At 38.3% G+C, this 23,228-nt stretch overlaps 3 protein-coding genes across 3 annotated transcripts; 2 read left to right on the top strand and 1 right to left on the bottom strand.

Moving 5' to 3' along the window:
• Positions 1-769: 769 nt before the first annotated feature.
• eci1 (enoyl-CoA delta isomerase 1) lies at positions 770-5,725 on the top strand. The gene is made up of 7 exons (XM_084743690.1): positions 770-891; positions 2,275-2,400; positions 2,744-2,871; positions 4,271-4,417; positions 4,503-4,624; positions 4,755-4,933; positions 5,289-5,725. Exons 1-7 carry the CDS (start codon positions 849-851, stop codon positions 5,453-5,455), a joined length of 912 nt encoding a protein of 303 aa, XP_084599816.1. The 5' UTR covers positions 770-848; the 3' UTR covers positions 5,456-5,725.
• Positions 5,726-6,599: 874 nt separating this feature from the next.
• dnase1 (deoxyribonuclease I) lies at positions 6,600-11,070 on the bottom strand. Its single transcript, XM_084744208.1, has 8 exons — positions 10,932-11,070; positions 10,102-10,190; positions 9,844-9,930; positions 9,477-9,592; positions 9,040-9,152; positions 7,904-8,058; positions 7,377-7,470; positions 6,600-6,810 (listed from the first exon to the last, which is right to left on the bottom strand). The coding sequence occupies exons 1-8, from the start codon at positions 11,067-11,069 to the stop codon at positions 6,760-6,762; spliced, it is 843 nt and encodes a 280-aa protein (XP_084600334.1). The 5' UTR covers position 11,070; the 3' UTR covers positions 6,600-6,759.
• A 4,588-nt stretch (positions 11,071-15,658) lies between these two features.
• naa60 (N-alpha-acetyltransferase 60, NatF catalytic subunit) lies at positions 15,659-22,907 on the top strand. Its single transcript, XM_084744605.1, has 7 exons — positions 15,659-15,882; positions 17,336-17,451; positions 18,289-18,418; positions 19,334-19,430; positions 19,852-20,086; positions 20,586-20,751; positions 20,861-22,907. The coding sequence occupies exons 2-6, from the start codon at positions 17,342-17,344 to the stop codon at positions 20,740-20,742; spliced, it is 729 nt and encodes a 242-aa protein (XP_084600731.1). The 5' UTR covers positions 15,659-15,882; positions 17,336-17,341; the 3' UTR covers positions 20,743-20,751; positions 20,861-22,907.
• The last annotated feature ends 321 nt before the right edge of the window (positions 22,908-23,228 follow it).

The raw sequence follows: 23,228 nt of genomic DNA on the forward strand, positions 1-23,228 counted from the left end.
CTTTTCACCTTTCTAACGAAGTTTCATGTAATATCAGTTTCAGGATATATTGAAACTCTTAAAATGCTATTTTATTACTACCTCTGTGTAGAGCATAGCGATAGGTAATAAGCTCAAATGTCCTTTATAGTTTTCCTGATGAGAAGAAATAAAAAACTATGAGATGGTCTGTTAAATCTAAAGGCATTTGTTTCTCATGGAAAGTGTTTAATTTGTGTATACGTTTTCAATGACATGGCTTGAGATTTGGGCTGAAAATCATTACAGATTAATGTGTCCATTATTTTCTTGATTAATCGAATGACTTGTTTGGTCTGTTTGTTGATCACTGTTTTCCAAAAGTCCAAGATGATGACCTCAAATGTCTTGTTTTGCCCACAACCCAAAGATATTCAGTTTATTGTCATAAATGAGTAAAGAACCCAGAAAATATTCACACTTGAGACAAAAGAATCAGATACATTTAACATTTTTTTCTTTAAAAACGTACTCAAATCGATTAACTGATTAGCAAAATGGGCGGGGACTGATTTGATAAGTAATTCAGAATTGATTAATCATCGCAGCTCTTGTCAATATATTAAATGGTGACGTGGAAATGGCAGTAAAAATGGTCCATTTGTGCATAAAGGCTTCCCGGGATTATTGATAAGGTTTATGTCATTTAACAAAAAAAAAAAAAGTCTCAATGAAACATCCTCCATGTCCTGATTGGCAGCAGTCTAGCAGCACTAGCCTCACTCCAGCAGAAGGTGGCGGTAAAGCCTCTAAAACACTTGTCTCCGTGTAAAAGCCGAAGAAGACGTTTTGTCCAGTTGTTAAACACGGGACCAGGGCTCTATATCAAAATGGCATTGAGAGCTGCATTGAGGAACAAGTGCAGCTTATCGGGTATGTCTGCGTGTGTAGACGCACTGTGAGTGTGATGTCATTGAACGCATCATTTTAACAGAGTTTCTTACGTATAACAAGAACCGGCTGTTAGCTGTTAGCTGTGCTAGCTGTGCTCAACAGAAACTGGAGCAAAGGTCGCAGGACACTGTGAACTTTAAATACCAATTAACACTCCAACTTTAAATTCATATCAACTGCTGCACCTCTCCTTTTTTTTTTACTGCAAGTCAGGTTATTATACGGTTAATTTTCTATCAAAAAAAGAAAGTGTGAATGAATAAATAGACCAGCCACAGTATGCGCTCCCTCTGTACTAGGTTAGGACATGTTAACCGAAAATATCACAAGTTAAAGAATATATAGCATATTGATATTTTGGTAATTACTGTTTGTTTTCACGATGTATCATGCAGTAATTCAGTTTTTTAAGAGGAGGCCATAAAAACGCTCTTAAATGTAAGAGAGCTCCAGGTAAGGGTGCCACCTGCCCTGTATAATACAGGATTATCCCTTACTGAAAAATAAACACATCCTACTCTAAAGCATAAGACTGCGTTTTCACATACTTGGAATGACATGAGCTGAGCGATACTGAAACCTAAACAGTTTCATGAGACGTAGTAAATCAGAATGAATGACATTCTTGCCCTGGTCATGGAAACTCAGACACTTTTTTTCACCCTGAAAACACCCTTAGCTCAAGTCCACACATAAAAAGAGTGAAACAAATACAGATCTGAATGGCAGACAGACCCCAGGTGGATCAGTCCTCTCAGTGAGAGTGAGTTCAAGGCACAAAGGCAACTATCCACTGTCCAACTATCCAAGTGCAAGGACAGAGGACCAGAGAGGAGTAATTTTGACAGACCAAAATTTTGCACCCTGTCTATGATCTGATGCTTGAATCCTTACTATAACTGATGCAACTGTGCTTTACTCTTATTGGCTCTTTATTTCCTTTACATTCATGTTCAGAGGACTTTGAAATTGAGGGATAAAAAGCACAAATGGATGCATAAAAAGTCACCAGAATGTAAGAAATAAAATGTTTGACACTCAAAATGTCATGTGGGAGGACCTTGAGACCATGTGCTTGATTTGTTTTCCTGTGCCTGGGGTTGTTGGAAGGTGTCCCTTAGTTTTCCACATTGAAGGTCTCATGAAAATGTTAAGAGGAGATGTTCAAGGTGAACACACACACGCACCGAGTTCATTGCGATCGATTTTTAATTTAATTTATTGAAATCGTGACACCCCTGTTTATTTTAGTTTGAAAATGAATCGTTTAATTTTTGCAAATCTTAAAATTAAAAGTGGATATTTCCTACTTCGTAAACACACATACTCAGACACCAGCTGTGCGTGCATGTGTTTCTGCAGGTCTTCTTTCCCAGCGGCCCCCCTGCAGCAGTCATGGCAGAGCGTCTGTGTCTCCTGTTCTCGTCGCTCAGCGGAGGAACAGCTCCACTTCACCTAAGATCAAAGTGGATTTTGATCAAAGCACAGGTAGATTTTGCCATCACCATCACCCCTCTCTTTTTGATTTTGTCATCAATCTGTCGCTCTCTCTATTATTTTATTTTAAAGCCCTCTTTCACACACAGAACATATTGCTGGATTCTGTAGTCCAGACGTGGACGTGGATTTCAGCATTCATATGAGCGTCTTGTACTGAAAAATTATCGTTCCATGCTTTTTTTCCCTCATAGCAGGTGCCTGGAGAGTAAGTTGGGTAATACAGACACAGCTAAAGCCTGCAGAAATATTGGGAATGTACTGATATCAGGATGAATCTGTAGAGTATGTTAAAGTATTCAGGTAAAAGATCATCATCCCTGTGTCTCTGTAGGTGTGGCGGTGATGCGCATGCAGAGTCCGCCGGTCAACAGCCTCAGTTTAGATTTCCTCACAGAGTTCTGCATCGCCACAGAGAAGCTGGAAATGGATAAGAGCTGCAGAGGCCTCATCATCACCTCGGTACAGTATGACCTCAACCTTTACAAGCAGCAGATCCTTTGTGCAGATTTAGATTTGTCTTTTGGCTTTGTGTTTGTATAAAACCAAATTCTAAACAGTTCACATTCTTTGTAAAATGTAAATAAATAGAATCCAATTTGCAAATCCCTTTCAACCTGTCTTTTATATCATTTGCTTTTCAACTGAGTATAGTTAAAAGAGATGATATTAGCTAATGTTTTTGTAACACATTGGGTATGAAAGGGGCAACCTCGAAAAGTTCAGTTGTTCCAAGCAAGGATCGTGTGAGGTTCACCACTGTGTAAAAACGGCAAATAGTCCAACAGCTTAAGAGCAATGTTTCTCAACACAATTGCATGGAATTCAGGGATTTCACCATTTACATTTATGCTGCCATCCAGACGATGTCCCTGTTTATTTCAGCAAGACGATGCCAAGCAGCATTCTGCATGTGCTACGATAGTGTGGCTTCGTAGTAAAATAGAGCAGATACCAGACTGGCCTGCCTGCAGTCCAGATGTGTTTCTCATTGAAAATATGTGGCATTTTATGAAACCAGCACAGACCAGGAACTGTTGAGCTCCTGAAGTCGTATAGCAAGCAAGAATGGGAAAGAATTTCACTACAAAACTGAGTGTGAGAATTAGTGTATATTTACAGAAAAAAAAAAAAGATAAAGTTAATCGGTTTGAACTAGGGATGCACCGACCGACCGGCCAGAGACTGGAACTGGCTGGTTTTCAGCATGACCAGCAGTCAGCGTCACATATCCGATTCTGTGCCTGTCATTGTCACACACAACTTCTGCACGATGGTCACGTCATGCGAGCAGCAGACAAACTGACTGTGTTGTCACCACAGCGCTGATAACAGCTACACATACTCAGACACATGCTTGCATGAAGCTGGTGTTTACAGCAGATTCCAAAAACAGGATAAAGAGAAGACAGACAGTCTACAACCAGACAGAGCAGCTGATAATGTCACAGAACAGCCGTAAACTCTCTAGCTCTTCATGCCAATGTTAGCCAGCAGCAGACTGCTGTTCGCAGAGGGATTGTTAAAATCTCACCTCCTGTTCTGGCTGAAGAATAAACAACCTGTGTTGATGTGTCTCCTCAAACATTTTCTCATCCAGACTCGTTTAACTTCTGCATCTGTTTTTCTCGTGGCAAAGTTTCACTGCAGCAAACTGCTGCACTGTGTCAGTCTCCGGTTTGTTTACATCTGCTTCCACAAGAGATCACGTGAAATCGCATCCCGCAAAATCCCACAAGATCACGTTCACCCGATTCATAATCTTAATATAAAACTGGTTGTAACCTGGAGGACTTTGGAGAAAATTTAAATAGTATTTAATGAGTATTTAATAGTCATTGTCTGTGTTGTTTCACTCCAGAGCCTGCCCAAGGTATTTTCAGCTGGGCTGGATATCATGGAGATGTATGGGAAGAGTCCGGAGCGCTGTGGAGAGTTCTGGAAAGCTGTTCAGGAGATGTGGCTGAAGCTCTACAGCTCCAACATGGTCACTATCGCTGCAATCAATGTACGTATAAACCACTGACAGAAAAATAAGACAATCAGACACCTTGCAGGTCGCCCCTAAGCCCACCTCATCACTTCCTCCACAGGGCTCCAGTCCGGCAGGTGGCTGTCTGATGGCTCTTACGTGTGACTACAGGATAATGGCGGACAACCCTCGTTACAGTATCGGCCTCAATGAGACGCAGCTTGGCATCGTAGCACCTTTTTGGTAAAGAATTATAAGCATAACCACACTAATGACTGTTGTGCTCCTGTTCATGATGATAGTGTTAGTACTGATAATAAATAATAATAAAAAGTAGTTGACTGTAGTAAATGATTACTGCTGCTGTCTGCAGGTTTAAAGACACCATGATTAACACAGTGGGCCACCGAACCACAGAGATGGCGCTGGAGTTGGGGCTGCTCTATAACCCTTCAGACAGCCTGAAGATAGGACTGGTGGACCAGCTGGTACCTGAAGACCAGGTCCTCACCACGGCCACACAGACTATGACCAAGTGGTTGGCTATTCCAGGTACATTACATGCTATAACACACCTTTAAGGGACAATTCACTCCCAAATAAAAAAGACATATTTGCTGTTCATCCGTCTAGATTGTTTTGGTGTGAGTTTTCGAGATACTGGCTGTAGAGATGTAAAGGAGCTTGGGGACTCAAAGTGCCTCAAAAAAATAGATTTGAAAAACTCAATGGCAATGTCTCTTTCCATAAATCATGTCCCAGTTACTCAAGATGATATACAAACTACTTTCTTTCTACCAAAAAGAAAAGAGTTCCTACATAAAACTGCTCATAACAACGTCTGTGGATTATGATTATGATTTCTTTTGGAATCTGCGATCTCACTGCTCATTTGTTCATTTTACAGACCACGCCAGACAGATCACCAAGTCCATGATGAGGAAGCCAACCATCGACAAACTAACATCCAACAGAGAGGCTGACATCAAATACTTTGTCAGCTTCATCACCAAAGACTCCATTCAGAAGTCGCTCGGCATGTATCTGGAGATGCTTAAAAAGAGAAAGAGCTAGAGGAGAGCAGGAAACATGCAAAATAGCACACACACACATGCCGTATACACACATTACAGGGATTTTGTGAAACCATTTATCATCATCATTTAAAGTGCCTAGCCTCACTGTACCTTTAAGAGCCATAACAGTAAATGGAAATAAGCTTGGGTGCATTTAAACAGCCCTCAGTGGGTAAAGCCTTTGTCATCTCTAACAGATTTATATATGTTCAATGTTTCTAACTGCTTTTTAGTCAGAAATGTCTGAATAAATGGGTGTGTTAATGTTGTCAGTGGATTGATTGCTGTGTTGTCATTTTTTGCGGTACTTTATCTCAGGAGTCTTATTGAGAAAAAAATTCTCACTCTTAGGGCCCAGAAGTCACATGACTGAATGATGACATACTGCTAGTCCTACTGGTATCATGATATGCAAATACCTTCAGTCATATGCACCACTGAACCAAGCGCAACCACCTAATGCAGTAAAAGTAAATCAACCTATGTTTGCTTCAAACATTGGAAAAATGATAACATCAGTATGTACTTTGAGAATCAGTGTCCCTGTTGCTCTGCATAAACAGGCTTCTCTTCAATAGTCAGTTCCTCCAGGATTTCATGGGCGGTTTTTGGGATTGTTGCAGCATAAAATGCTTGATTTCAGGGCTATTCTATTTTTTAAAAATGTGATGCTTGTTCAATAAAATTGCAAAAACAAAATTATTTTTTCTATGATTTATTAAAAATCATAGGAAACTTGTTCCAGGGAAAATAAAACTGCACTATGCCCTTAGTTTTCCACATAACCTTGTCAGACTAAAGATTAAAAAATTCTAAAAAAAAATCAGTATTTTGTTGCTGTATTTATAAATGAAAAAGTGCTCAGAACACTGGTGAATGTCAATAACAATGACAAACCTTGTTCTTTACCATACCCGTGACAATATAAAATAAAAAACAGCTACACTGATTGGTAAAATTTGCACTAAAGTTGCAGTGATTTACTAAATGCAAGGTTGTGTAGAATTCACAGAGGTCAGTTAAATTTATGTTCACAGTTCGCAACGTCCTGGAGGGTCTGATTAGTAAATCTTTGTTTTCATTCACTTCACCCTTTACGTAGTTGAATAAAAGACTCAACTCTAGTTTTTCAGATGCCGGTTCCAAAAAACAAGTTGAAACAATTTGTAAATGTGTTTATTTCAGTCTTGTAATTCATGGCTGCACGGATGGCAAGAGTTCCCTCACAAGATAATCATAATTCAGATGCAACCTGGAGGCCTGTGGAAGAAATGTGTGAGTCATGATTCTCAAAGCAGGAGCCTAGCCAATCAGCTTCACATCCACAGGGTAATGGTCACTGACAGCCAATGCCTGAGAGAGAAAGAGAAAACATTGTAAAATGTTGTTTTCTTTGTACAATATCTTTTACTATATACTATAAAACTCAATAGGGCATCAAAACACATTTTTCAGCACCACTAAAGGACTCCAGACTGGTGGTTTTGCTTATTTTACCAACTAAAAAATCTTGTGTAATTAGCATCACTGCTGAAACCTTCAGTAAATGGTGGATTGTTATTTCTTCACTTCACACAAACTAGATGTAATGTGTTAATTAGTGAGCTGCTGATACTTTTGGACAGAGCCAGGCTGCCTATTTCACCCGTTGCCAGTCTATGCGATGTGAACAGGCTGCATGTGGTAGCTTTGTATTGATTTGTATCTACTGTAAACTGTCCACCATAAAGCAGAAGCATAATTCCTAAAATGTCAAACCTCTTTCAGATAAAGAGAAAAGAGGGTTCTAAGGGTACAGCATCACTGCTGCAAGGTGAGAACATAAACTACTAGAGGTCGAGCAAAAACAAGCCAGTGTGAAGCCTTATTGTACTTTGAAGGGTATTATAGAGAAGAGTTGGGGCTAAAGTTGTATTTACCAGACTGTGACTGAGATTCAAGTCAATCATGTAGTTGTAGACCTCAGCGCTGCCCTGCACCACTCCCCTCAACATGTCATCTGTGACCACGATCCTGCAAATACAGGAAGAGGAGTGGAGTTAAGAGTCTGTGTGTCTGCATGTGTTTGTACAAATTACATGCCAGTTTTTGAAATGTAATTTTTTGCAACATAATCCATTGGATTACAAAATTGTATGCATGCTTTTTGATGATCTCAAAATCAGACATTGAAAATACTGAACTTTATGCACAAAATTTGAGTTCCACAGATGTTCTTATTTTTCTCTTTAAACATCTGAAAACATTTTCAAGTCATATAAAAATGCACTGAATATTCAGCATTTAGAGTTGATCAAATCAAATTACAAGCACAAACTACAGCTGTGTATATTCAGCAACATGTGGGATGCTGTTACTATTTTCAAATATGATCTGGGCTCATTGTAGTTACTTATTTTTTTGTGATCTGATTCATCACTACACAGCCCTGTGTGTCTGTGTGTACCTGTCGTAGGGGCAGTTAGTGTGTGACACCGTGGTGTCGGCCGCATTGGTGATCAGCCAGTGAAAACTCTTGTCAGTGAAGAGGCGGATCTGCTGCCAGTCAGAGCCCGAGACATAATTGCAGCCTGCATTGAAGTCGCCCAGCAGCACGATGTCCTGCAGGGAGATTTAAATAGTTCAATCGTTCTCACCCCCATCTCATATTTTACCACATTAATTATCCTCTGCACTCCACCTTTGTTAGTCGGTGCCACTAAATAATTGATTTTTTGTAAGCAGTGCTGCTATTTTTCATGTTAGAACAAGATAATTTCACATCATTACAACACAAACTTTTCACATTATAACAAAAACTTTTCTTGTTATAACAATATATTATTTATCTTGTTATATCAAGCTGTTATAACACTGTATGTTCTGACTAATCCCGTCATAATGTGAGTGTTTTGTAATAATTACTTCATAACATGAAACATTTCACGTTATAAAAAGATGAATATTGTTTTAATGAGAAAAGTTCTTGTGTGATAGTTTGTGAGTTGTAATGATGAAAAGTTATACTGTGAAAAATACCTCCATATAACAATAATTATGTCATGTTATAACAAGAAACTTCTTGTAACAATTTACTATTTATCTTGTCAGAAATTGTTTCATGTTATAATTTGATAACATAATTTGTTATATCAGTAAGTTATCATCTTGTAATATGAGATGTTTCACATTATAGAATATGGCTTTAACAAGAAACAAGAAACTTTTCACATTATAGCAAGAAACTTCTTGTTATAATTATACATTATTTAGCTTGTTATAACTTAAGTCGTTTCATTATAATGTTATAACTTATATTGTTATAACATTACATCATAACAGTATACAGTATTATCACATCATAATGTGAAACGTGTTATGTTTTAACATTAAATTACCATGTAGCAACATGAAATGTTTCACATATTACTTTGAGAGGAAAAGTTTCTTATTATAGTGTAATAAGTTTCCATGTTGGAATGATGTGAAAATATCTTGTTATAACAATAAACTTTTCATCTTTTTTGCTTGTCCTTCTGTGGCAGCAGTAGACTTAGTAATTAAGTGTGTGGGTGTGTTTGAAGAGTTGAAGAAAGTATTCACGTTGGTGTTCCAGCGGGCGCGGACATCAGCCACCACATCATAGAGAGAGTTCACCTCCTTCACAGCGGAGTCTGGAGACGTGTGCTGGGGGATCAGAACAAAGTCCCTCACAGCTAGAAAACAAGAGGGACGAAGGAGTGAGAGAGGAGAGAGATGCTTGAAAGAGACAAGTTGAGAGTTTTGGACATGTAGCAGACATAAATCATAACACAGTAAGTTTGCAGTCTTTTAAATCTGGCAAGACAGAGTTAATAAGCTTATTTGGCTGACATAAGTCGAGTTAAACTGAGTTAAGTTTTTTAAAGGGGCATTGGTGACCAGCAGACTCCATGACCTCAAGATCTCATCCTACACAAGTCCTCAACTGATAATCTAATGAATGAGAATATCTACATCACTGGTATTTGACAGAGAACCATCACTCTTCCAGAACATACCGCTGTTTCTAGAGGAGAACATGACGACGAAGGGTTCTCTGATGAAGGTGTCTGTTCCACAGGACTCACAGCCATCATCATACGTGTAGCTTTTAGCCACAGACACAGTCTGTTCCCTGAGGAGGAAAAATACTATTTAGCCACTTGTGTTTTACTGTGGTGTTGTTTACTTTTTTCTTCTAAAAGTTTCTACTTAAGACAGATTCACTGTAGTTCTGCTTCGTCCCTAAGTATAGGATCCTCCCTCTGGCAGTCATTGCTCACAGAGACAAAGACACTTCAGAGCTGAAGTAAATAAAGCTTTGAAACAAATAAAAAAGAATTCTGTTTCCTGTTTCACAGATGTGAAGTGTCAGAGGAGGAGTACCTGTAGAGGAAGAGATATCTTTCCTTGTATGAGCTGCGACCAAGAGGCTCACTGACGATGTGACTGTACCTGAACTGAGGAGAACCTCTGGGAAAACACACACACAGATATATAGGTGAAGAGCATCATTTTGTTTATCATATATCATAAAGTTTATGAGCTGTCCATCTCCCTACAAACTACAAAGCATATTTTGTCCACGATATCCTCTGTAGTAATACTGTGTGCTCTGTGTGTGTAAGGTGTGTAATATCTAACTTGTTGACATGCTCCATGAGTTTTTTGGTCGCCGACAGATCGCTGTCTCTGACCTCCTGGATCAGAATGATGTCATAGCGATGGACAATCTGCAAAAACCAAAAACAAAGTCCTTGTGACAGAGTGTTTATATGCACACATATATATCTCATTATTAATTATTAGTAATGCTAGAACTGGCTTTGTTTGAGGTGCTTTTGTTATGTGTACAACAATAAAATAGTCTTTATTATTACACAAACAATGAAAAAATAACATAAATTATAGCATTACCAACACTTAGTAAACATTATTTGTTATAATGTCATTGTTAGTTAACAGTAAATTATTAATTTAATTAGTAATTATTAACTAGGTTTGATTAAAGCTACTACAAGGGAACTGTCATGTTGTTGATTTTAAAGGCATCCATGCACAAAAGTATTAGTATTTACATCATCATAACCACAAAATATAACATCAAAACTGAATTAATGTAAATAAGATTTTATCCTGACTAATTTTACCTGGCTAATGTGCTACTCATTGTGAGTTTGCCTGGGTAAATGTAAACACAGGCTCATTTCATCTGATTTCGGGGGGAATCCGACACAGTGGAAACTATGAAGAAACAGCCGATTTTCTCACTGATGGTCTTGTTTTCTTATGCAGGTCACATAGAAGCATCAGCATTAAATTAAAATAGTTTCATAACCGGTTAAAAAATCATTGTAGTAGCTTTAACTATGAATTAACCATGTTTTACTGATGTTACCTTCACATGTGGGCATTTGTGATGAGATACAGTCTAAGAAAAAAGGAAGAAGTGGATGGAAAATGCAGTTTCAGACCGTGCTGATGATGTTCATCAGAGTCGCGTTGGAGGCTTTCTTGTCTCCAAATGACTTGATGTTGAAGGCTCCAAGCCGCAGAGGGGTAGAAAGATGCAGCACGGCCAGAAAGAGGCCCAGAGCACACACCAAACGCATCCTGGGTCAAAGAGGCCAGATGTTCAAAAAAAAAAAAAACGACTCCTCCAGAATTTTTTTTCATAAGTCTAAATCTTGTTTGGTACGTGGACAGTTAGCATGCATAGGTCATAGGGAATGCATGCTGTTGAATGTGCAGTTATGCTGTGTGTGACGGGACCCTGATAGCCTCTCCGTCCCCTGGCCTGACTGTGGGAGTGAGAGACTGACGTAGCACCTGCACCCCTGGACACATGACAGCATGATCCCTATTCCTGGCGCTTTATCTAACTGCAAGTCGGCAACTTAGCATTCGACGTGCTGCTTTTTGCAGAGGCAGGATTCATGTTGGGTAAAACATTAGAAGAATCTACCATCTTGTTACCCTGGTTACGCTGGTGTGGAAGTGACTTTTGGGCAAAGGTTGTAAAATATGGAAATTGAAAGCAGCAGCTTACTTGGTTTTTGGTTACAGTAAACCACATCCACTGTTGCTATGTGTTAGATTTAGACAGCCAATAAAAACATATTTTGTTTTACTGTAGTACTGTAGTATACAGTATCATATTTGCCTTCAGTGTGTGCAAAGCCAGCAGCAGCTGTAACTCTAAACAACTGTAAACAGGTTCACTGTAAAAACAAAAAAGTTGAGAAAACTCAAAATGTCAAGGGTTTTACCACTTAGCAATCTTCTGTTGAGATATTTTACTTTTCTTCTTTAAATAAACTAAACCCAAAATTTGTATCTCAAACATTGTTGAGTGAACTCATTAAAGCTAAAGTGAATAATTGTTAATACTGTGATATTTTTTATTAGTTTCACAGCTCACTGAACAATATGAGCAATTTTTTTTAAATATAATTTTTGTGGGTTTTTAAAATTCAAAGATTCATTTATATCTAAAGAGAAAAAGTAAATTATCTCAACAAAATATTATAGGTCAGCAAAACTTTATTTACTTTATTTCAAACTTAAAGTTACTACAAGGAACTTTCATGTGTTGATTTTAATGTAATGTTTCCATCATAATAACCAAAATATAGCATCATAAATCAAATTATCTAAACAAATATTTCCTCCTGTTTCTTTTCAAATGGCAAACATATTATGCACTGTAACTTTGGCTGGGAAAATTTTTCATCTGACTTCATGGAGAATACAGAGCCAAGAGAGCCAGTCTGTCCAGTGATGGTCCAGTTTTCTTATGTAGGTCATATAGACATCAGAGTTTGAGTTTGATTCAAAAGTCAAAAATCCATTGAAGGCTGTTGCTTTGAAATCATGAGTTTTCTCAGCATTTTTTTTACAGTGTATTTTACAGTATTATTATACTGAATAATTCATGCAGATTTCTGCAACAAAAAGTCTACAAACACGCTCATCGTGCCTGACAGACTGTGTCGGCTTTGTCAAAGGTGCATATCTACCTGCTGCTTCTGTGAGTCTGTGTGGGGAAAGACGAGGCCCGGTGTAAGCAGAACACAGAGGCTTATTTGTGTGAATCCCCTTCTGGGCAGAACCAGCGATAGTGTCTCCTGAGGTTTTTATTTACCTGCGTGTGCATGTGACTGGATCGGGCGAGGGAGGGGTGAAGAGAGGAGGTGTATTGTGGATAGAGTACGGGGTTTTCAGGTGATGCCAGATGGCAGCCATGGAGTAAAGGCAAAACTGTATGTAGGGTCCAATGCGGCTGTAGAATCAGTAGAAATGCAGTGAATCTCTACTTCTGAGTGGGTGTGTCAGTTTACAACTTATTTAATTTACTTTCTAGAATTATTCAACTCATCTGGTGACACAGTGTGTTAGAAACATTTGATATGTAGCAAAAGGAAACATTTCCAAGGCCTCACTGCGCTGCCAGAAATACCAAAATGTGTGTCCTTATACTTATTATCATGTCCTCCCATACCACCAGATCAAAACAAGTAAGGAGTCAAACATGCATTTTCACCCACAAACAAACTTTATTGAGGTTTATTGGACAACATACTATATCATAAAGAATTGTGTTTCAAGTTATTCTCAAATTCAACAGCTGACAAATTAACACCTTATGATTGAGTTCCACCATCAAAGGTTAATGTAATTTAAGAGTTTAATGAGGTTTAAATGAGTAAATGCAGATTCAAAGCTAGGAGAACTCACTTCATATAACAGTTTACATCCATGTCTGTCCAGACTCATATACACATGATGTCTGTGGTGAAGTCTTTAATTAATTTAATAAAAAGGTATTAAGTGTATTTTGGGGCAAAATGTGTGATTCCAGTAAATAATTTCCAGTGAGAAACATGCTGTCTTCATTTAGAGGTGTCCAAATATGACATCTGTGAAAAGTGTTTGTCTCATCCCCGACCTTCAAAGGGCTTCGCTGTGCTCATCTGCATCAGCTGTAGAGAGAAAACACCAAAACAACCAGACATGAGAACAGTTTCTTTACACTCATCATCACTCTGTCGAACAGTTAAATCATTCAATAACCCTCTGACACTCAAATATGTTTTGAACATTTTGTCCATTACTGTCAAATACAAAATCCTGCATATGTTTATGCACTGTACTGTGTTTACATGCATACACTATTGGTATGTATAATTTACAGAAACACTTTTTAAATATATTTGTACTATATACAGTTATTTGTTCACCTTTTTGTATTCTTTTAATCCATGTTTTTTTTTAACTTTGTTGTCCTTGTCTAGCTGTTTGTCCATTTCTAGTGGAACTGTAACATTGATAAAGCCGATTCTGATAAAGAGAAAACTACTGAGAACTGAAACGCTGCCAAATCTGGAGATATAAAGTTGCCACGGTGGCAGCAGTGGACCCATTTAATGTCATAAGCTGAAAACAGCTGCAGGTGTAACTTCGCAATGGAAATGAACACATGTATTCACTGTCCACATATAGCAGGTGTCATGCTGGAGTTACTGTTTACTGCTCAGTGTGTTCGTAGTAGTAAATATGCACCTGAAATAACTTTTGACAAATGTTATGTATGTATATTCTGAAAGGAATTTAAAAAAACATCTTCTTGCAGTAGATCTGGCTCTTATCTGTAATACATTGTGAAATAAAAAATGCATCACATAAAATATAATAGAAATTAATGTTCAAACATGCAACATAAAATCTTAGTATTGCATAAAACATGCTAACATAGACAAGTAGAAAAGCATAATAAAATGCTTAAATTTACAATACAGTCCCAACATTAATTTTGGATGACAACATAAGATGTATTTTAAAATTATTTTAAAATTATTATTATTATTACATCTATTATCTCAGCTGGTCAGAGGACTCTCACCTCTTTAACTGGAGTGTGTGGATGATCAGTAGAGGCTATTTTTACCTGCAGTATTTGCAGAAGCAATGAGAAGGCAACAGATGGCATGAATATGTGATAAAGAGAGTTGATTTAAGGTAAAGGTGTGATAGAAACCTTTTGCTACATTGAGCCACGTTTACATGGTTTTCACACTAGACTATAGATTGCAGATAAAGTCAACAAAACTAAAGCCTGGTATTAACATATATGTCATTCACTCGTATTTTCTAAGCAACAGAAGTAGCTCAAGTCCATAAATATTAGCCAACGCAAGACATGTTGCAAAAGTGCAAACATTCTTTACTCAAGTAGAAGTGTGCTTGTGTGAAAAAAATACAGAAAAAGCGAAGAAGTACAGGTTCTGAAATGTACTTAAAAAACGTTTTTTTCTTCGTTATATCTTTTACAACAACATTTTCATCTTGTTGCATCTTTTTGCATCATTTCTATGTAGCTTTGTTTTGTTATGTCGTTTACATCTAATGTCTTTTATATAATTTGCATCATTATGTTTTTTTAATCTTGTTTTACTGCTTTCTCATTGTCTTTTCTTTTTTGTCATTTTCATCTTTCTGCATCTTTCATATAGTTTTGTCTTGTTACGTCATTGTTGCATCTTTTACATTTTGTTTCGTCTTTTATGTTGTTTTCCTTGTTTTACCTTTCACATCTTTTTTTGTCTTGTAACATCTTTTACATTGTTTTTGTCTTCTTACATCTGTCATGCATGATATGCACTGGATACACCAAGGAATATTTTTTTCTCTGTGTTAATGTCCCATCCGTTTAGTTTGAAATCGGTATTGATGTTGGGAAGGCAGCATGCAGTGATGCAAGATAGAAATAATCAATAATGCCCCTCACATGCATTGATTCTAGAGTAACAAGCCTGGTAAGAAAATGTAAGGAGTAGTAAGAACAGATTTTTGTGTGAAAATGTAGGGAGTAAAAGTCACAAGTCACAAAAGTAAATACTCAAGTAAAGTAAAGATACCTGAAAAATTCTTAAGTACAATGACTAAGTATTTGTACTTACTTCCCATGGCTGCTGTAAACGGGGTATTTTTTATTTTATTTTATTTTTACTGTAAGTGGTGGAACCAGTGAGTGGCATCACAGCAATAAAGCCACTGGAGTTTTTCCAGAGAAATCCTACAGGCGAGTTTATTCTTAATTTTGTAGTCAACACTTCAGACCACTAGGTGGCGATGAAGTAGTAATATGTTTGATACCAAGCTTCTAATAATCACTAGAAGAAAACGTTCAACGTCATTCGTGTAATCGCCACAAACAGGAAGAAAACATCCAGCTGTTATCTAAGCAGGGAGAGCTCTGGCTAGCTTAGCAGCCTGTGTAGCATTTGGCACAGTAATGAAACGGTCTTGCGAGTTGGGAATAAACAGGAGTTTTATCATGCTGTGTCCGGAGTAGTGGCTGTATCCATTGATACCCAAGGAATATTATTCTCCTCGACTTTCCTCCGGTCGGAGTGTTGAAACAAGGTACGTTAGCTTAGCAGCAGGACGTTAGCTAGCGTTGGCTACGGTTAGCCTGTATGCTAATCAGCAGGGCAGCTGTTATAACCTGTCAGAGAGCCTACTTTACCAGGTCACCATGGTTCCTTATGTTGTTTTCTGACTGTTTGACTGCTGTTTTATCATTTTAATTGTACATGCGAAAAGAAAAGTGCTATTTTTGATATAAGCAGGGTCCAACATCACCAACCACTGTGAATACAGGCATATATCTCTGTTAATGTCTACATTCAAATGGGTAATTTAATGATTCGGAAATTGTTAATGTAGACAGCAATAATTAAATGAGGCTTGTTGTTGTGGATTGTCCGCCGAGAGAAGATGGACACAATATTGTCTCGTCGTTTCTACAAACGTGTGACATTATCTGTGTTTAACATGCCAGGCATGGCATTCATTCATTTCTGTGCAGATAATAACCTCGAGGGTGGATCAGTTACTCCTTTTACCCTGTGGTTTTACCTGTCCTGTACCTGCACTGCAAGCACTTTACTAAAGATAACCTCATCTAGTCTGTGAAAGTGTTAGGGTCACTGAAGTGCCAGGAATTTTATATTTTGTGAGATCATTCAGTTATTTAATTAAAAAAAAAAATAGGTGGAAAAACTAACCAATGACAAAATGCTTAATTACAATTAAATTGTTATTAGGTCTAATCTAATGAATCCCAGAAGCTGATGTGACATCTTTATTTTGATTCAAACATATTCAGCAATTACTTGTTTTCGAGAAGCTTGAACTAGTGATTTGTGTGTGTGTGTGTGTGTGTGTGTGTGTGTGTTTGCTGAAGCCGTGACTCAAACAATTAAACGATTATTATAATAGTTGCCGATTAATTTTCTGTTGATTGACAAATCACTTAGACATTAAAGTCCTTGGATTGTTTCTATACATTTATGATACAACTTTTTAATCATTTCGCAACTTCGATTCTGTTCAGTCAGAATCATCACTGGTTCTGCCAGGTTTGATCAGTTATTTAGTTTTTTATATTGGGTTATATTCAAACATTATATTACAACACTTCTGAATATTTTAAATGTATAAGTGCTTCTGAAAAACATGTCCAAATGTTAAAGGTGTTAGTAAAAGGGGATACACACACACACACACACAGACCATTTTTATGGGGTTTGTTATCAGGTGTGACTCCTGATTCTTTAGACACGATCAGTTTCAAAATAAATTTTTGTTTTAAATCAAGTTTTAAAAGAGTTACTCTCTAACCTGTATATACTGTCCATGAAGACTTAATTCACGTTTGGTTCTTCTGGGTGTGTATAACTGCTCTTTACTGATGTTAGGACTAACTGCTTGTCTGGTCTTGAAGTTTTGTTCAGCATGGTTTGTTTAGGTCTGGTTTAGGTTACTGACACTGGGACTCACCAAACCTGTCTGTGCTCTCTGTTGGTCCTTGCAGGTGTGAATGAGTGACGTGGTGCCTCCCACAGCTCTCAGTGAAGTCCAGCTCCGCTTCCTCTGCCACGATGACATAGAGAATGTCAAGCTGCTCTGTGGTGATTGGTTCCCAATCGAGTAAGAATCATATTCAGTCTGCCAGTGATGTATCTGAGGGTTGGAGAAGTATTTTACCCTTTCAAGTCTATCACTGAGCATGTTTACATACAGGAATTTGTAGGAGAAAACATGTAAAGGTACTATCAAACAAGTTTTCTGTTTTGCATTAATGAGAGCTCATTCACTGCACAAATATTGATTTACTTTGGTGCATTTACAATCAGTTTTGAGAAGCATGCCCACTGAAAATGTAAGAGTGTGGCATCTTGGTAGATAATGGAGGGTATTATCAGAGAAACTAGTGAGTAAAATTTTATTATGGTCTTATGTACAAACCCTGCATCAGCTCACAAGATGCCACAAATTCATGTAAGCCACGTCCAGAGTGCTGTACATATATTTTCAAACAATGCTACAAAAAATACAGAAAATTAAGAAAAATAAATTAATTAAAACAACTAGTGTTGATTCAGAGCCACACTATTTAATACTGTGTGCCTTGTGTTTAACTTTGTCTTTTACAAGATAATTTTTTTCTGTTCCTGAAAGGAGTATTTGTAACATGTTTAATTTTCCCCTGGGGATCAATAAAGTGTTTTTGATTCTGATTCTGAATTTCAAACCATTTTCTCCAAACTTGAATAAAGGTTTACTGTAATGCAGCTGACATTACAACACAAGTTAATTCCTTGGGTATAATTCATAGTTCAAAATAGGGGAGAGCAACCCTGTATTTATATTCACCAACATAATCTAAAGAGACTAAACCAAAACCACTGGTGTATTGATACTCTTGTTTGACTTGTATAGTAAGGAATCCCATCATGTTCACGCCCTGTATGATTTTGACTGCAGGTACCCAGACTCATGGTATCAGGACATCACTTCCAACAAGAAGTTCTTCTCCCTCGCTGCCACCTTCAGAGGAGGCATCGTGGGAATGATTGTTGCCGAGATCAAAGGCCGGACCAAAGTACACAAAGAGGTACAGTGATCAGCCCTGTTACACAGTCGCTCACACAAAACACAAGGCTTGTACAAAGTGTGTTTTTTGATATTGTGCTGTGTGGAGATTGTAACCATGAGTGTGTTGCAAGTTCACTTTATCCGTTCTCACTCAGCTGCCATTTGGAAATGTCTGAAGTGGAACACAAAGTCACACTAGGGTCTGTTTTTAGCCTGCTGTTTAGATTAAAAAGCTAGATTCTGTAATGATACTGGAATAAGAAATTTTAGAAAGGAAGACTGCAACTAACTAATTTGTCCTTTTATTTTGAGGAGAACAAATGATGAACATTAAAGTAAATGTTTTTTTCTTTCATTTTTTTAAATAATTGTTTTTCTTGTTTAAATGAATTTGACTGCTAGTCCTGCGTACTTGTCTTTTGAATGTGGGTATACAGTGTAACACAGTACCGAAGCAACTATCATACTGTGCAACACGCTGTATGAAGTGTTGGTAGAACTTTGCTTTACAGTAACAAAATGCTGTAATTGAATTTATTAGACCGGACTGATATGAGAAATCTGCTCCTCTCACTTTGGGCCATAGTTTTTAAACGCTGTGCACTGGGCGGAGCACCTGCTGTGCAAACTTAATTTCCCTTTGGAGGAGTATTTGCATTTTGGAATCAGTCTTCCCAGTGGGTAATTTGCCTTGGCAAACATGAATATGGTGTAATGGGCAGGTCCAAGAGGGGGTATATTTAGAGTGACATCAGATTACCAAACTAGAAGATCCATGTAAGAGATATTCATGAATTCAATAAAGAGTCAAATATAGTTTCACTCCATATTGGATGGTAAGATAATCTATTTTTTGTTCACAGGGCAGTGCATGGTAGGATCTGTCATTTTCTCTCTGTCTTGATCAGTTTGTGTTTCTATGTGTGTGTGTTAGGATGGAGACATCCTGGCCTCCAGTTTCCCTGTGGACACACAGGTAGCCTACATCCTCAGCCTGGGAGTGGTCAAAGAGTTCAGGAAACATGGCATAGGTACTGTTCTCACGATCTCACACACACAAACTTGGCTTGATTTATATTCTCTCCCTTGACACTTGCCCCAACCTTAACCATAGCCACTGCAGGTCAATCCCAGTGTTACTGTAGTTTGGCCCTGCTATCAATGCAACAGTTGCAGCAGCACCACTCAATACCCAATCTGAACAGGCTCCCAGTCAAATCTGAACAACAGGCATATTTTATGGTATTTCTATTTTTGTGACCTTTTATATCAGTGGTTTCCATAATTATTGTTCATGATTGATAATAATTTTGGGGTGTAAGCACACATCAGCTGACAATAGAGTAAACACTGTGTTCACACTGTTAAAAATCATTCAGTTGAACATCACGCAAGACTGTTTCACTCTCCCCCCTCTCAACGATGGACCTCTCTCTTTTTTTCTCCATTCAGGCTCCCTACTGCTGGACAGTTTGAAGGAGCACATCTCAACGACAGCCCAGGACCATTGTAAGGCAATCTACCTACACGTCCTCACCACTAACAACACTGCCATCCACTTCTATGAGAACAGGGACTTCAGGCAGCACCACTACCTGCCCTACTACTATTCCATACGAGGCGTCCTTAAAGACGGATTCACATATGTGCTCTACATCAACGGGGGTCATCCACCCTGGACAATATTATATCCTTTTTGTGGAAGAAGGAAACGAAGACACTCGCTCGCTATTGTTTAGTGGACAATATTTATATTTCACTCTTAAACCAGAACTTTACTTATTTATTTATTCAAATAGACATGTCAGGTAGTTTAACCAAACAAAAATGTGGTATTATTTTGTGCCTCTGTGCCTTCGACAGTTGTGGCTGAAGGTTTTATTGTTTTGCAGTCTGTCTGTCTGTCCATCCTGTTCTCGTGAATGTGATGTCTGAGGGAATTCCTTCAAATTTGGCACAAAGGGCCACTTGGATTCAAGATTGAACTGATTAGATTTTGGTGGTCAAAGTTCAGTGGGATCTCACAACATGTTTTGGCCATAACTTCATAATTATCAGTGGTTTTCACTGTATTAAATTCCTACAAAGTCTGAGACAGACATGGACGTAAACTGCAACTTGATGGCAGATTCATTCAACCATGAGGTGGTAATTCTAGATATATTTTCCTTAACTTCCTGTTCCACTGACTATATCCATCACATCGGTTCCACCCTGGCCAGCCTGAGCCCCTGCTCCATCCCTCAGAGACTGTACCGACAGGCCCAGTCCCTGCTGCGCTCTCTGCTGCCCTGGTCCAACATCGCCTCCAAGACCGGCATACAGTACAGCAGAACGATGTGACACAACATGGTGGGTGGGGGGTTGTGGTGACAGCAGCAACCGTGACTTTTACTGTTCATCTGTGGATGTCTGATTTTTTTTTTTTTTTTTTTTCTGTCTCTTCTTTCTTGTCTTTCAGGAGTGCAGTTTGTGTTTCTCATCAGTCTTCCCCTGGGCACACCAAGATGTACACACACACATTCTGCATCTCGTATGGCTTTCCACACCGTGTGTTTGACACAGGACTCAGGTTCAACCTGCGTTTGACCGTACACACACTAATACTATTCCAGCTTCAGTACACGTTTGGCACCGTTCACACAAGATCCAGGTTTGCAGCTAAACAGGGTTGTTGCATTGCAACGTCATTCAAAGTGCAATGTTAGTTTTTACACTGACAGGCAGTGTGATCTAGTTAAACCACAGGCTTTCTTTTAATTATTCTGTCACAATACTACCCCATATATCCTACACTTCACCATAGTTACTATAGTAACCTGTGTTTACCCAGTCATACCAAAGTCGAGCAGTGTCAGACCTGCTTTCAACCTGTGCAGCAGAGCAAACCGGAGGACCTGGTTTTGATAAACCAGGTTTACCCAGGCAACACTGGTCATAGTTTTGGTGTGAACAGGATGTAACACACACGATCACTCTCACACACACACTGGGAACCCTACAAAGACTTAAGGTTCAACCCTGCCTATATTTCTGTCTTCATAATGTCCACCACTGTCACAGAGACTATGTATACTGTTTGTATATTATATATACTAAGCTAATATATAAATTTCTCTCGATATGTATGTCTATTCTATGCTGTCAGTAGTTGGAAGATAACCCATCCTGTTCACCTTTTTTTGAGTTTAGACTGAATCCAGAGTCAATTCCAGTTTGTAAAGTAGAGACTCAAGAACAAGTTAAATTTAATTGGACTGTGAATTTAGCTATGCTAATAAGCTAGCAGGGTAGAATAACACTAATTATACACAGGGAACCATGAGACACAATGTAGATGGCTGGCATATTTTGTAGCAACCGGAGTTTTCTAAAGGAATTTTTTCCCTTTTGAAAATTTCAGGTATTTTCTGATTTTCTATGCCCTGTAATAGACCCTTCCTAAGTCCTGCGTCTTTTCACTCTGCTCCAATGACAACTAGGTAACTGATCTACATCAATCATTAGCTAACAAGTTAGCTAGTGTTTTGCTAATATTAGCTAGCTTAAGTTGTGACCCTATATGCCACTTTTACAGGAAAAGCAGAGAGTTGACCGAGGCAGCAAGTTTGCTCAACTGTCTTTGGAGCACAGAGCAAAAAAAGAGTGGGACTTAGGAAAAGTCTGTTGTGCTGGAAACTGTACTCAGGACATCAGTACAGAATCATATGAACATGTTACTTAGTGCTTACTGCAACACAATGTTTACAGACACCTCACGTTATGCAGTGCCGTTTTAAAGTCTTATACAAAAATGTGATCAGAACAGAAGCAAAATGGCCTTCCTACATTGTTTCCAAGTGTTTCTCATGTATAATTCATACAAGAGTGAAGGGGAATTGCTGGGGTCCTTATTTTAGAGTTTTTAAACGGCTGCAGCCCTGTCTGTCTGCTCTCTGGCTGTAAAATTGCTGCTAATGTAGAAAAATGTCTATTTGTTTGTCCAGATTTTAAAATATGGCCCAGATTAGATTTTTATATTGGCCTGTAGAAGAAATAAGTAAAAAAGGAAATAATGGTCCCAAACACACACATCGTACACCTTGTGTGCCTGCGTGCACGCAGGTGTGTATGTCTGTGTGTGTACATATGCACACAGGGTCAGAAATTAGCACCCAGCAAGTGCCAAATGTTGGTCTGATCTGTCATTAGAGGACAAATGAGTGAAGTTCACCCAACATGTTGACTGGTAACGTTGTCAGTGAGTAACATTGTAGTTTCTCAGTTTTATTGCATTTTGTTGCATTTCATATTGAGTTACAAACCTGATCCAATCTATCAGCGTCAATGTGTTGGTGAGCAAATCTTAGATTTTATACAAACATAGCACTGATAAAGGTAAGGGTAACTGTGTGAAAAATGTGCATTCATTGTTACGAGGTGAACATTTCTCAGTTTTACCAGCCGTGGGCTGGTAACTCAAAAGTAAATTTCAAACATTGTGTATGCAATAAACTTGTTTCATTTGATTGATTGTAAAGAGTCAGTGTGACTACCCCTGCTGTATGTTTTTACTTTGACAGAAAATTTTCATTGTGATTGTAATATTACATTGTCAGAAGCCAGGCATGGTGAGTAAAGCTCTAAAAACACTGAGATAGGTTTCACAAACTGGTCCTCAGTAAGTCTGGGCCTAACTGCCAAGTCTGTCAACGAACAACAAAGTTATAACAATAGGCACGTTTCATGAAACACTGCAGTTTGAGCATGGATGGATGAAGCTTGGATGCAATGCATGCTGGTACATGTAGGCAATGCCAGCACACCTTTGGGTAAGAGAATTCTGCATT

Source organism: Lutjanus erythropterus, chromosome 19, assembly GCF_056507025.1.
Source record: "Lutjanus erythropterus isolate fLutEry1 chromosome 19, fLutEry1.hap2, whole genome shotgun sequence".
Lineage (NCBI taxonomy): Eukaryota > Metazoa > Chordata > Actinopteri > Lutjaniformes > Lutjanidae > Lutjanus > Lutjanus erythropterus.

What these genes read in the sequence shown, in the direction of transcription:
- eci1 (XM_084743690.1), top strand. Translation starts at nt 849, where the DNA reads ATGGCATTGAGAGCTGCATTGAGGAACAAGTGCAGCTTATCGG. An exon ending in GGATTTTGATCAAAGCACAG is followed by an intron (nt 2,401 to 2,743) that starts GTAGATTTTGCC and finishes GTGTCTCTGTAG; the next exon opens with GTGTGGCGGTGATGCGCATG. An exon ending in TCACTATCGCTGCAATCAAT is followed by an intron (nt 4,418 to 4,502) that starts GTACGTATAAAC and finishes CTTCCTCCACAG; the next exon opens with GGCTCCAGTCCGGCAGGTGG.
- dnase1 (XM_084744208.1), bottom strand. Translation starts at nt 11,069, where the DNA reads ATGCGTTTGGTGTGTGCTCTGGGCCTCTTTCTGGCCGTGCTGCATCTT. An exon ending in TGATGAACATCATCAGCACG is followed by an intron (nt 10,191 to 10,931) that starts GTCTGAAACTGC and finishes TGGTTTTTGCAG; the next exon opens with ATTGTCCATCGCTATGACAT. An exon ending in GTTCTCCTCTAGAAACAGCG is followed by an intron (nt 9,153 to 9,476) that starts GTATGTTCTGGA and finishes CTTGTTTTCTAG; the next exon opens with CTGTGAGGGACTTTGTTCTG.
- naa60 (XM_084744605.1), top strand. Translation starts at nt 17,342, where the DNA reads ATGAGTGACGTGGTGCCTCCCACAGCTCTCAGTGAAGTCCAGCTCCGC. An exon ending in GGTGATTGGTTCCCAATCGA is followed by an intron (nt 17,452 to 18,288) that starts GTAAGAATCATA and finishes TTTTGACTGCAG; the next exon opens with GTACCCAGACTCATGGTATC. An exon ending in CATCCACCCTGGACAATATT is followed by an intron (nt 20,087 to 20,585) that starts ATATCCTTTTTG and finishes TTCCTGTTCCAC; the next exon opens with TGACTATATCCATCACATCG.